The sequence below is a fragment of the Coffea arabica genome, chromosome 5e (genome assembly GCF_036785885.1).
Source record: "Coffea arabica cultivar ET-39 chromosome 5e, Coffea Arabica ET-39 HiFi, whole genome shotgun sequence".
NCBI classification, from domain to species: Eukaryota; Viridiplantae; Streptophyta; class Magnoliopsida; order Gentianales; family Rubiaceae; genus Coffea; species Coffea arabica.
Genome location: NC_092318.1, coordinates 5,339,165 through 5,353,103, shown reverse-complemented (window position 1 = coordinate 5,353,103; position 13,939 = coordinate 5,339,165). Strand labels below are relative to the sequence as shown.

General features: G+C 32.2%; 1 protein-coding gene across 1 annotated transcript; it reads right to left on the bottom strand.

Annotated features, from left to right (window-relative positions):
* Positions 1-718: 718 nt before the first annotated feature.
* Positions 719-9,461, bottom strand: LOC113722767 (transcription factor JUNGBRUNNEN 1-like). The gene is made up of 3 exons (XM_027246004.2): positions 9,200-9,461; positions 7,428-7,738; positions 719-2,016 (listed from the first exon to the last, which is right to left on the bottom strand). The coding sequence occupies exons 1-3, from the start codon at positions 9,396-9,398 to the stop codon at positions 1,615-1,617; spliced, it is 912 nt and encodes a 303-aa protein (XP_027101805.2). The 5' UTR covers positions 9,399-9,461; the 3' UTR covers positions 719-1,614.
* Positions 9,462-13,939: the final 4,478 nt, after the last annotated feature.

Below are 13,939 nucleotides of genomic sequence, written 5' to 3'. Positions count from 1 at the left end.
AAAGTTAAACTTGTCTATTCGTACTAATCAATGAATAGCTAAGAATAAGCTTTTAATTGAACTTTTGGAATATTGGATTTCAAAATAAATCGAGCTCTACCTAGGAAAGATGTGGAACTGATAAATGTCCCATATTTTGGAACACCTTCTGAATAAAAAGAAAAAGGCTGTCTTATTTCCTAAATGGGCATAGGAGGAAAGCTAAGGAATCAGGTTCCAACAAGTTGGAATTTGGTATTATCCGTGTCCAATTTATGGAGTTTCAAAATTACAATACATAATTAATTATAAAAGTGATGCAATTAGCTACTTAATGTTATTTATTGGAATGACTTGAGAGTTGGAGCTTTTTGTAATGAATGAAGGATAATCCTCCAATTTCCACTTAAATAAAAGATCAAAGAGAGCCGTGTCTTGGTGTAGGCTTGATGAGGCAAGAAAGAAAACAAATGAGGGATATTTTTTCAATTTCCATGTGAAATAAAAGATAAGAGATGCTGGCATTTTGGTCTAGGTTTGATGATATACAAACGACGGCCATTTTGTGATTTTGTGACAATTCCAGTTTTGAACCTAATCATAAAATGATGGGAAAATGATCAAGTTCACTATATTTGTGCTCATCAGTATTTTTTAGACTTCTATTTAAAGAATATAGAAGATTAAAAAACAAAAGAAATGTAAAAACTGCCTTCTTTGCCCTTTAACACTAGAAAAATGATTCTGAAACCCAATCCGATTCAAATATCAACTGATGCAACATAATCTCCAAATACAACCAGAATATTTAACTGGCTAGCTTTACAATAGATTGAACCTTTCATATCTTAATCACTAGCGACATCATTGTACAGACTACCCTGAAACCCAATCCGATTCAAATATCAACTGATGCAACATAATCTCCAAATACTGCCAGAATATTTATCTAGCTAGCTTTACAATATATTGAACCTTTCATATCTTAATCACTGGCGACATCATTGTCCAGACTACCCTAGTAAAAAGCTGGACTAATTAATTCCACTTTGCATGTCTAAATTTGTATTATTCACTTTGTATCTTAAACTTCAATTTTGGACACTTTACACTGTAATTTCTCAAGTTGTCACATTTAAGTCCAACCAATAACAGCATTACTGAAACTAACAACATAGAGAACCCCGGTAATCAATGATAATTTGCTAAAAGTAGTGAAAGGGAGTCAAGGTATAGTAGTTAGAATAAAAAGGATACGTTGTCATTAATTTATACCATCTTTTATCTTATTAATTTTGCTAATGATATTAGTTATTCGGACCATATATATCAGTAATAATGTACTAAGAACTGTCAAAAGGAGTCAAAGTATCACAATCAGTAGAACAACATATTACTTTGTCATTAATTCGCACCACCATTTATCTTATTAATTTTGATAATGCTGTTATTGATTGGACTTAAATGAGACAAATTTAAAAGTTTAAGGTGTAAATTGTCTAAAATTGAGAGTTTAACCTGCAAAGTATTCAAAATTGAAATTTAGGATGTAAAGTGAAAAACTGGTACAAGTTTGGAGTGCAAAGTGGAATTAGTCTTAAAAAGTTCGGCAATTCAGACTGCAGATCATAACTTTTACCTATAATGAGCAGAGGGGTTACTCATATCAGCAGCTGAGTCAACAACAGGGCTCAGTTCATCCCATCGTCCGTCTCTGAAGAATTCATCACCATTTAAATTCCAAAAGTTGGAGCTGGATGACGAGTAGGAGGTTTGAGCTACCAATAAAATCTGCTCCTGCGCTGCCAAAAACTGGTTGCTGTGATTAACATCTATTCCTGCAGCTGCATTTGTCCTTTGTTGAAAACCAACATCTTCAAGGGTTGTGTAGGGATGACAACTGTTTTGAGATTGTAAGCTGCATGGCTTTGAACTTGCAGCCCCAGAGCCTCCTTTAATGCAGGCATGTTTCAAGTCTGGTTTATACCTTTTGGACGATGCATTCCTTTTGAAGATTCGGCAAAGCGTCCAATCATCCTGAAGATTTATACAAGTTCAAAAGCATAGCTACCATTTTAGTTGTTGTGTAGTATAACTAATATAATGGCAAATTATACTTGGCTTCACCATGCATGCAGCAAGTTAACAAGTTGAAAGTCCTCATGTATTATGTGATCTTGAAGGAAAGCCAAGATTAAGATGGATAATGCCTCTAATTACATTTTTCTTTTTCATTTTTTTACATTAAGTTTGTGATTCCACTTTCATCCTTTAATTTCCTGGTTTATATGCATATGTATAGGCGACAATTATGAGAATTTAGTTGGAAATTTCACTTCTAAGATGGGAAGCATCTGAGATTACTAGAGAAGTTACAGACCACCTGTCCCAACAAAATTTCATGCCCAGCGAGCTAACTACAATCCCTGCTATCTCCTATTGTATAGGATTTGCATAAGAGTTAATTTTGTATACACTGAAAATGTATATACTGGCCGATATAAAATGCTATCTAATCTCAGTTCGAATTTGAACTTCAATCTTTGTACATGTGATATGCATCTACACCTGTTAACATATATATATATATATATATATATTACTACTACAAGATTAATCCTTAGCAACTAATAGGATAAAGGGAATAACCAAACAAGAAAAAAGCTAAAGATAACAAAAAATACAATCCCAATAGATTTTTTTTTTTTTTTGCACTACATCAAATTAAGAAAATTAGAGGTATTGGTCAAAGTAACTAATATTAGTACACTTCAAAGATAGCAGCCAACAAGATAAAGGGAATAAAATAAAAATAAAGGAAACACAATCGAATTAGAATTTTTTTTTCTTTTGTGCCACATCAAATAAAAAAATAGAGGTATTAGTCACTGTAACTATTTTACTTACGTAACACTTAGATTGGAGAACCAACTTTTGTGTCTTTGCAAATTTTTTTGGGTAAATAAGAATTTATTAGTACCCAAGAACCAAAATAACGTACAAGATATGTTTCAAATCAATAATTCTAACGTACACAACTTACATCCGATACTAATTTCAAAACAGTTTGAGATACTTTGTATACCAACTACAAAAGAAATAGCAGCAACTAATACTAAAAATTTCAAATTGAACAAATGTTCTTTGGTAACAACCAAACTCTTTACAGCCATCTATTAGCATCCGTCTTCTTGACTTTCTTGACGGAGGACAATCTGCATCTTGACTTTCTCAAAGATATCTTCTTGAATTACTTTTGTATCTTTGCAATTTGTTTTTAACTATGGCTCTCTCCAATCATCCAAACTAAATTGTACAAGGGAAAGTCTTTTTCTCTCTTCAAATTTCTACTATTGTATTTTACATAAGCATATGAACAATTATCCTTGTTTATTACTAAGAGGTAGGACTACCTGGAGTTCCATGTAGAAGACCTAAAGGAAATTATAAATTTCATTGGCTGAAGTGCGTAGTAAGTCACTAAATTCTTCAAGGTTCTTATTTCACCTACTAAACATTTTTTCATGCGAATTACCCACTAAACTTCTAAAAATGCTGCATCTTGATAATTCCATTAACTCTCGCTATTGAGATTGATGGAAGTTAGCTCAGGTGAAAGCCACACCTATTTTGAATAGACAATTTGGATATTGTGCATGAAACCCTTTAGGTCACTAGCCGCTTTATGTTGATGAGCTACATTTTAGGGAGTGTAATACTTCTCCGCATTAAGACCTGTGAAATTCTCAATGTTAAGTGATCAGGATGAAATTTAGTTCCAAAGAATGAGCTCTTTTCCTGATTCCTCAACGTCATAAGTGCAAAGAATCTTATAAATCAACAGATTGGGTGAAAAAGAAAACCATATAGGGTCTGTTTGGTTGGAAGTAAAATGTTTTCCTTGGGAAAATATTTTCCGTGGAAGTAATTTTCCATGAAAATCATTTCCCTTTCATCATTTTCAGGTGTTTGGTTAGCTTATTGAAAATATTTTCTTACTTCATTTTTCTGGTGTTTGTTTAACTTTTGAAATATTTTCACTTTTATCTCTATCTTTACTTTCTACAAATTATAACTACATACTTCTTCCCATGCAAAATAAGAAAATTTATCTCATTGTTTAACTTTAAAAAATCTTGGAGAAATGTATATATGAATAAAAAATATCTCCTTGAGCAAATAAACAAATTGCTGGCCATTTAGTGTCAAATATCAATCACATGCAATGCTTATTGTGCCGTATATCTTGCACTCTCACTGCTGAAAGTGTCTCTAGAAAAGAATGTCCCTATTATACATAATTAATTACTAGCATAGGATGAGCAGGACGAGATTTTTTTTTTATTTTGAATATACTAGGGGGAGGGGAGGGTTGGGTTGGGTTGGGTGGTACGGGGGAGGGAGTGTAAGGAAGAGATCTTGGGTTCGAGTCCTCCTGTTTACACTAAAAAAAAAAAAGAACATACTACAAGATGTTTTCAGTAAGTTTGGAACATACTACAGGCGGGATGCATGCATTTCGGAAAACAACTTCAGTAAGTTTGGAAGGGAAGTTGTTTTCCATAAGATGAGTGAAAATATTTTACATAGGAAAATGTTTTCAGTAACTTTTGTGCAACCAAACACGGGAAATTAGGAAAATATTTTCGTGGAAAACATTTTCACCCGAAACAAACGGACCCATAATCTTGATAGCCAGAATAAAACAAAAGTACCAAAAGTATTAAAGGGTTTCCCTCCATAGATCCCCAAAAGGAAAAAAAAAAAAGGAAAAGAAAAAGAAAATCCATGCAAGTTGCCCTAACCTAACTTATAGTCATTCGAGAAAAAAAAATTAAAAACTACAAGGATACAATTAGGGCAGGGAGAGAATGTGGGTTCTAAAAGGAAAATACCTGATAAGAAATAGGTAACTAAATCAGGAGCTAAAGCCTTAAAAAGGTTGATGATTGCATTTGAAATGACAGAATTGTCTATTCAGAATAGGTGCCCCTCCCACGTGGGCCAACTTTCGTGCATCTTAACAGCTAGAGTTAATGGAATGGTGAAGATTGAAGTATATTTAGGAGTTAAGTAAGCTGTTTAGAATAAAAATAATTTAGTGGGTGAAATAAGAATTTTGAGGTGTTTAACGACCAACTATGTACTTGATTTTAACAGAGAATTTCATAGGTTATTGTTTAATCAAGTCTTGTCTAAGCATATTAGTTCTAAGTTCGGTGTTCATCCAATGGCAAGACCAAATGACGAACAGGTTAACGGCATCCAAGGTTAGTACATTCGTTCAATTTTACCACACAAAATGAACAACCGAAAATTAATTTAAAATGCAGAAATATTCATATTTTTTGGTAATTCAAATTTTTCTTTTTTAATTTTTAAAGACTCTTATCAATAATCAAGACTCTTATCAATTTTACCACACCAATCTCATTTTTTTTCCTTTCTTTTTTTTTTTTGACAAAGCATATATATTTTGATAATTAACAAAACAAATAAATGAATGGACCACTCCATGATATCTATCTGTTTTAGATTTGCCTTCCTTTTTATATTCTAGTGCTTATGGATCATAGCGTGCTTCAAAATTGTGCAAGCTTCGCAAGTTTTGACACAGTCCTTATAAGCATTTTATGAAGGAAAAATGACCTATTTCATCTCTTACATTTTAGCAAAAAAAAATTTTCTTTTTTCATTTTTAAAATGAAGTAAATTAGACCCTCGTATTTTAAAAATGGAGCTAATTAGTCCAGAATGATAACTTTATATAAATTTTAGCAGTAAAATCACTTTAGTTCTTCCAAATCTGATTGCACCTATTATGCATATAACCATAACTCAACATAAAAAAGAAAAAAAAACTATATTATCCTAAACAAACCCATCTCTCTAAAAAAAAGTTAATTTTTTTTTTTTGAGAAAATGAAATTAGTCAACATAGAGAGGGAAAAATTAAAAATTATAAGATATAAAATAAACCCTTAAGTTACAAAATTTTATAACTCAAAAGTTTTTAATTTTTGAAGTAAAAATTTTTTAATTTTTTTAAAGACTAAGGTTTGTTTTTTTTGTTATAATTTTTAATTTTTCTTTTTAGCGAGAATGGTTTGTTTTCGATATTATAATTTTAACATTTTCCTTTTTATGTTGACTTAATATCACTTTCTCAAAAGAATTTAATTTTTTGAGAGAAGAGTTTGTTTTTGATCTTATAATTTTTACTTTTTTAGTGTTTATCTTAACTTAATTTCATGTGCATTCCAAGTGTAGCTAGATTTGAAGAAAACTAAATTGATGTTCTAATTTTACCCCTAAAATTTGTATTAAGTTATCATTCAGGGACAAAAGAGCTTCGTTTTTATAGACTATGAGAAACTAATTTACTTCATTTTAAAAGCGAGGGACAAGAAAGGATTTTCCCCAAAATGTAAGTAAGTGATAAACAAGTCATTTTCCCTTTTATGGATTTAAAGTCAAGCTCTTATGTAGTAAATTGAATGTCCTTACCACATTTTCTTTATCCAAAAAAAGGAGAAATAAGCACTTATTTAGGGGCGGGGCAACAAGGGGGCCCGAGTGGCAGCTGCTCCACAAGTTTTGGTATTTGGACCACTCTTTTGACCCCCTCCCTCTAAATAAAAACTAAAAACAGTCCCCAACCCTGCACCTTCTAGAAGTTTAGAAAAATTCCATTATCCCCTTCCACCTAACTTTTGCCTTGGAAAAATATTTACTTAAAAAAAAATTTAGCCTGCTTTTCGATTAGTTGATCTATAAAATCAAATTTTAATTACTTTAATACTTCAAATTATCTTTTTAAGATCTTACGTATTGTCTCCAAAAACATCTCTTATATACATGTAATAGTGAACACTTGGAGCTAATTAGCTATTGCATTTGTGTACTGAGGGCTAATAATGAAGACATTTCCACCAAACTTCAAATATTATTGACTGCGAGGTTCATGGATTGAGGCAAGTGCAAGCGACCTTGTTCAAAGTTTAATAATATCACATTCATGTGGGACAGTCCTGATGTTTAAACCCGACACAAAAATGCAAATAATCGTGTTGAACCATTCCAAGACAATGATCGCAATTAAAGAAGCACTAAGCCAGAAAATGATGTGATGACTAACCTGTTGATATTGGAAGACCCAACAGATTCTTTTCAATGTATCTTTCTAGGATCCAATGCAATCCATATATAGGTAAAGAAGAATCCCTAGCTACCCAATAGGAATTTTTTCTTTTAGCAGTATTTCAATTGTTAATACAAAAGGGTTTGGGGCAGGTAAGATTGGCATTAGGCAGTGTTGGTGCGATTTTTGCATCATAAGGTGTATTACACCGGTGATCATGAAATATTAATTTCCTACTGAACCAGAAAATTGAGGGTAAAAGTGATGCAGAAAGGTCAAGGCCAAAGATGAAACGAGTCAAACTTACAGTTTCCTGAGCAATATTATTCCTTGGATTAGGTTGGGTTGAAGTTGAATGAGTCCAACCGGGTGGGAGCCGGAACTCGTGCATCATCCAATCAGTTTTAGTTCCTTTTCCAGCACTTCCTCTATAATAGACTAAGGATTTCTTGAGGCCGATGCATTGAGTTGTTTCCCCACTAGAATATATGGGTTTGTCAATTCCAGTCGCCTTCCAGAAACCGGATCCAGTAACTCTATTTGGTCTTACACTGTTTCTATACTTTCTTCCTCTCATGCAGAAGAAATAAAATTCCTTGTCTCCGACAACGCCAACCTCTGTGAGTAACAAAGAGTTGAACGTGCAAAAGCACTTAGTCGTAAGGAAAAGCCAGAATTTGTGAAGAAAATAGGAAGCATTTTCATTTTCTCTTCAATTGTAATAACCCAAATAAAACTAAATATGATGGTAATAACTAAGCTAATTGGGTGCAAGTGGTATGAATGCCTTTTATCATTAGTTGGGTTGGTGGTATATACATCTATACCACAGACATACACATATATATATATATATATCATGTGTATGTGTGTATGTGTGTGTATATATGTGTGTGTATGTGTGTGTATATGTATGCATGTATGCATGTGTATATATATGTATGTATATATATATATGTATGTATGTTTGTATGTGTGTGTATGTATATATATATAAGTGTGTGTGTAGTTTCAGATTTTTATTCTTGTTCACACGTGTAGTATGGCTGAATGCAAATCCTCATTTCTAAGTAATTTTATGTGGTAAACAAAAAGGTTTAACAATATAAATGGGCTAAAACATCTTTGATTCAAGTAGATCATTGACTCAGCTAAGCAAAGAATCAACTCTGCTCTACGTATCCTGGCTGTGAGATCTACTGCTTCAACAAATTGAACCTGGTCAACTTAAAGCACCGTAGCACTTTCTACTGCGATTGTAGGACTAAAATGTTTTGTTTAAGAGCAGCCTCCAAAAGCTTGGCCGTTAGTCGAACAAGTTTACCTGCTGTTAATGTAGTTTTTCAAGCAGGGAGCAACAATTACATGCATTTTAACAAAAAAAAAAAAAAAAAAGATTTTGATCTTTGGGCCATAAGATGTGATTTAATCACATGTCAGTGCATTACTAATCCAATTAGTGACCTCTGGTTTTAGCTTTTTAATGCGACAATAAGCTAATAAGTCTATGAGACAAGCGTTATTATCCATGAATCACTATTGCCAATGAGCAATAGAATGAATCTTATTGTTAGTCATTATTTACTCACTACACATGATAACTCTTCTACGGTTTTTAAATCGATCTATAGCTAAAGCTAGGCTGTGGTGAAGCTAGTTAGAATAGTTATGGAGCTATAATATAATTTCATGTGAACACAACAATAACCTGCTTAATTCTATACTATTAGTCTTTTCTCGTGTGGCTTGAAAATTATCTTATACACGTAATTAACACTAATTACTAGTTTATAAACCGAGCAACTTGTCAACATAAACCCTGATCTTGTTGGTATCAGTTTGCAGGAACCAGTCATGTACTAAAAGCAGCTTCAAATTGCTTTATGCTTTCTTGTTGGTATCAGTTTGCAGGAACCATTTCTTTGAAAAAAAGAAAAGTTATCCATTTCGTACTAATACTTGTTATGGTTATTCGGTGCTCAATACTTATCATAGACACAATAAAAGTGTTATGAATCCATGCATCATGAAAGATTATATAATTAGTGAAATTATGGAAAAGAGGAGAATTATACTCACTGGGCAGAGGTAAGTCCCATGGATCGCATTTGTAGATATCAACCTGACTTATGAGTTCTATCCGGAGGGGTTTTCTTTCTACTTTTCGTCGAAGATAAAATCCAACAAGCTCTTCATCAGTTGGGTGAAACCTAAAACCTGGAAGAACAACACCATCATCATCCTTGTGATTCTTGTTTGAAGACTTGAACTCCTCCATATCTCTAATGTGTGAATGTGTGTACTTTAGTGGTTCTCATAATAAGTTGTCAGGTGGATAGCTATTACTCAAATCTAGATCGCTATTTATAATGTCAATACGCTAGTTATTGTTGAATAAAATTCTCTGTAGAAAAAGGGTTTCGGCTTGACTTTCTTTCCCCATTCGAGACTGCATTATTGGTCATGAAGTTCGTCAATGTTGGGACTATAATATGAGGAAAAGGTGCTTCAAAGTGATAAGGTTAGAGTTATTACGTGACTGTGCTGTTTTTATATTTGTTACATGATTTGATTTGAATTTGTATAACATTGTTGTATACATGGAGTTCGTTTGTAAATGGCGGCTTAGTATATGGAAAGGGAGAAATGTAGTTTCAATCCCTAATATTTGGTATTTGTATGGATTTAGTTCTTAAAGTTTGAACAAAACAAAGTTTGATCCTAGTGTTTGGCACCTAATACGATTTTAGTCCCTACAGTCTTGGTAAAAATAAATTTGGTTCCTAATGTTTTCAATTTCAAACAAATTTAGAACAATTGATGGATTTTTCCCATTACTGACTTAATTACTCATGTGCAGTCACGCATTTGTTTAATTATTTTTTTAAAAGAAGCAAAACAATGGCTGAATTTGTACAATTAAAAAAAAAACTCATGTGATGGCATGTTAGTAACTAATTAACCAAGAAACATGAAAGAAATTTGTTAAACTATACGCAAAAATTAGTGTTAGGGTTTCATGTTGGCGGAACAGTGGGGATAGAGAGTGAAAATAGAATTCTGGTTCGATAAACTGAGTGCTTCGACTGGTTTCACTATTTTGTTTATTTATTTCTAAATTCAATCTAACAGACACATGACTATACGTGACTAAATTTTATCAGTAGTTGAAAAAATTCTTCAAATGCCTTAAATTTGTTTTAAATTAGATACATTTGGGATCAGATTTATTGTTGTCAGAGCATTAGAGACTAAAACATCAGATGTGCTAAACATTGGGACTAGATTTCTTCTTGCTAAAATTTTAAGGACTGAAACCGTGTAGGTGCTAAATATTAAGAACTAAAATTGTATTTACCCCATATGGAAAAAAAGAGCATATGTAAGAGTGTATGGAATTTTGAAAAAAAAATATATACAATTATTGCACTAGTTGCAATTTGTGTGTCATTTACTGTTGTAATGTATTCCTATTTGATTGCAATGATGATGCAAAAGTCTAGAAGCGCTGATGAAATATGGAAAGGAAGAAAGGCATGTTGATTTGTCGTTTTTAATTTGGTAAAAGTCTTAACAGTGTGCTTAGAATATTGACTTTTACAAAGAGGAACATCTAAAATTCGAAATAATATCAAAGACCACAGACCTGTGGAAAAAGTTGTCACCTTAAATGCCAAGAAACAAGAATAATATCTGGCAACTTGTCCCTAGCTGGACTAATGGTTTACAGTGCAAGAAAACTACCTGCCCCCCAACGTGGACTCGGCTGCAATAGTGGAATACCTCAGTAGTCAATTAAAATGTGATAAAGATAAAAAGACTTTACACTCATGATGACCAATTTGAGAAAGTTATCACTCCTCTTATAGTTGTTGACTTTTCAAATGACTATATATATACATATATATATATATATATATATATATAATTAGGAAAAGTAAATATAAACAAGAAAAAGTAGATAAGATTAAATAAAAAGAGTATATATAAATACAAGACAGGATAATAATTATTAGTATGTGTATATATATATGATAGGTCAAATGAATACTAGTTGTGTTAATGACTGACCTAAGGGCACTCATTAGAAAAATCCATATATATATATATATATATATATATATATATATATATATATATATATATAAAGTGTTTATCTAACTTTTGAAACCCAATAGACACTGATGGAGAGAGGTTGTAGCTTGTAGGTGCTAATATTTTCAAGAAAAAATTAAATTTAAATAGAAAAACACTTTAGATGTGATGAACATAACAATTATTAATGTATGCATTCAAATGATGTTGCCTACATTAGATATATTCATTAGAAAAATCTCAATAAAAATCCTGTTTGATGCTATGTCGAATGGCCAAGATCAAATTCTTAGCATAGCTACAGATTTAGCAAACTCATTGTGGCAATTGATACTTGGCACTCTAACTTGACAGAATAGAGCAAATAAAACTCCCAGTTTTTTTTCTTTTAAATAAAAACGGAATCCATCTAAAATAAATTTGGAAACTTGGCATATACTGCTACCTATATTATTAAACAGGCAGCCTCCTGGAGTTCAGCATAAGATTGAGGAAAAACAAAGACCTACGTGGTAACTTTTCTATGCATTCATTTTGTAGAAGCTCCAGCCTCCAGGAACATGTGTTTTTCTTAAACATTGGATGCTGCTTTTCCCCTGAACTCCTGAGTTTTTTTTTATTTTACGTATTCTACAAAAACCAATTCTTTTGATTTAGATCATTAGATGCATGCATTTCAAGACAACGAGAAATTGCCATAAGAAATGGTCAACTTAAGCCAAACAGTGAAAATATTGCTTCTAACTCCTCAATCTCTTATGTTCATTGTACTGGACAAATTTCAACCTCTGAAGAAAATTGTGTACCACCAAAATCCTTTGCTTTTTCTTGACAAATGCTTGTGGGTTTTTCAAGAAGCAAACATTGAAAGGGATCACATACATGGAATTTTCCATATGAAGACTATTTGCGCAAAAAAAGACTCCAATTATTAGTCTGTAGCAAAATCAACGCTAAGACCTATCATTCTTTTACTTTGAATTTTCTATTACGTCTTTACAAGACTATATCTTTTTAAATTTTCTTGTTTTTCTCCTTTTAAACATATCATGTTACCATCTTCTAGAAAATGACCTCAGTGCTGCCCTAACATTTGAAACTTCAATCTTGTCCTCTTCTTGTGATTACATAAAATATAGTTGAATGTTGACCAAGTCTCTTTCTTTTTTTTTTCTTTTTCCGTCTGCTTTTTTTTTAATCAAGAAAATTAGTTTGTATTTTTCTATTTAATAGATATAAAGAAAAAAGATTAATCTTCTATACACTGACAGTGTATATACTTTTCAGCATTAAATGTATGACACATAATCCGAATTTAAATTTGAAACTCAAATTTTGCATATGTGTCGTATATTCAACTGTGATAGTGCATACACTGTCAGATGTCAGGGTATATAAAATTTATTCAAAGGAAAAATGAAATTCTCTTCAAATTCTGGATGTCTTTATGCTCATATATGTTTCAAGAGCTGAAAGTGAAAATTTACAAACCTTGTGGTAAACTATCATAGTAGTATAATTTGAAATGACAAACTATTTTCTTAATACAACTAGAGGAGATTTGGTCTGTTGAGAAGGATTCACCCTATCTAACTTTCTCACAGCTCAAAGTAAAAGCCACTATGATTGTTTCATTCGGAATTAAGGGGTTTCACACCATTTTTAGTTCCTTTAAACCCTTCTCACTCTTTTATTGTGTCAAAGGACTAAGAATTATTTCTGCCAATCCTATTGTCATACTGAAAAGTTATCTTTTTTTTTCTTTGGGTCTTTCATGCTAATAAAAAATTTAGATGATTATGCATTAAACTTGAAAGAGGATTTGAGTATCATTTTCCAAAGTAAATAATTATCCGTCAATTCCTAAGTTGTCATTTGGTTTTTTTTTTTTTTCCAAACGTTATCATTTGGTTGTAATGCATAATTTGTCCTTGGACAAAGAGTGAAGTTTCTTGACCGAAAAATTGTTGTTTTGGTCCCCAATATATTTAATCGGTCTAGTTTGGGCCCCTCATAATTCACTTGCACACATTTATTTTTCGCAATTTATTAGACTGGACCAACTTAGCACCAACAGTTGCTTGATTTTTTTCTTACCGTTGACTGACCATGGGCGTACGTGCTTGTAGCCTGTAGACATTCGTGTTTTTATTATTTTCTAAGTAGTGAATCATCTTTGTGAATATAAACGATTATAATCTTTGTACTTATCCCGTAAGAAATCTCGTCCTTGTTAGGCTGCAGTAGCGACAAAGCCACTCTTTTCCGTGTTATCTAAACCCGCATGTCAACTCATGAAACAGTTAGTATTATGTCATAGATACGTACCCTCCAAGAAGTATTAATTTTATGCAAGATGAAGAGGAGGGGACAAGTAATCCAGAAAATATGACTCAAAAATCAGGGGCCGTGAAAGGGGTACAAGGGAAACCATCATGGCACTAGAGTCACCAATTTATTAGCAAAAGTAAGTGATTGGCTTCATGAACGTTTTTAAGTCCATACGAAGTTAGCATTGAACCACTACAAAACCTAATTAACATGTCATTTTGCTTAATATATATCGATTAAAAGCTTCCGGAGTTATTGATTCCTAAAAATAAAAAACACATTAAAATGGTGGTGAATTTATCCTTAATAGCTAAAATCAATGGATAGCTAAAGGCTAATATGGTTGCTGTTTAGCATAATTATAGATTATATTAATTTCAAAGAAGAGTTAAA

Coding starts and splice junctions, on each gene's coding strand:
- LOC113722767 (XM_027246004.2), bottom strand. CDS start 9,398: ATGGAGGAGTTCAAGTCTTCAAACAAGAATCACAAGGATGATGATGGT. Junction 7,739..9,199: donor ATGGGACTTACCTCTGCCCA/GTGAGTATAATT, acceptor TGTTACTCACAG/AGGTTGGCGTTGTCGGAGAC. Junction 2,017..7,427: donor ATAATATTGCTCAGGAAACT/GTAAGTTTGACT, acceptor ATAAATCTTCAG/GATGATTGGACGCTTTGCCG.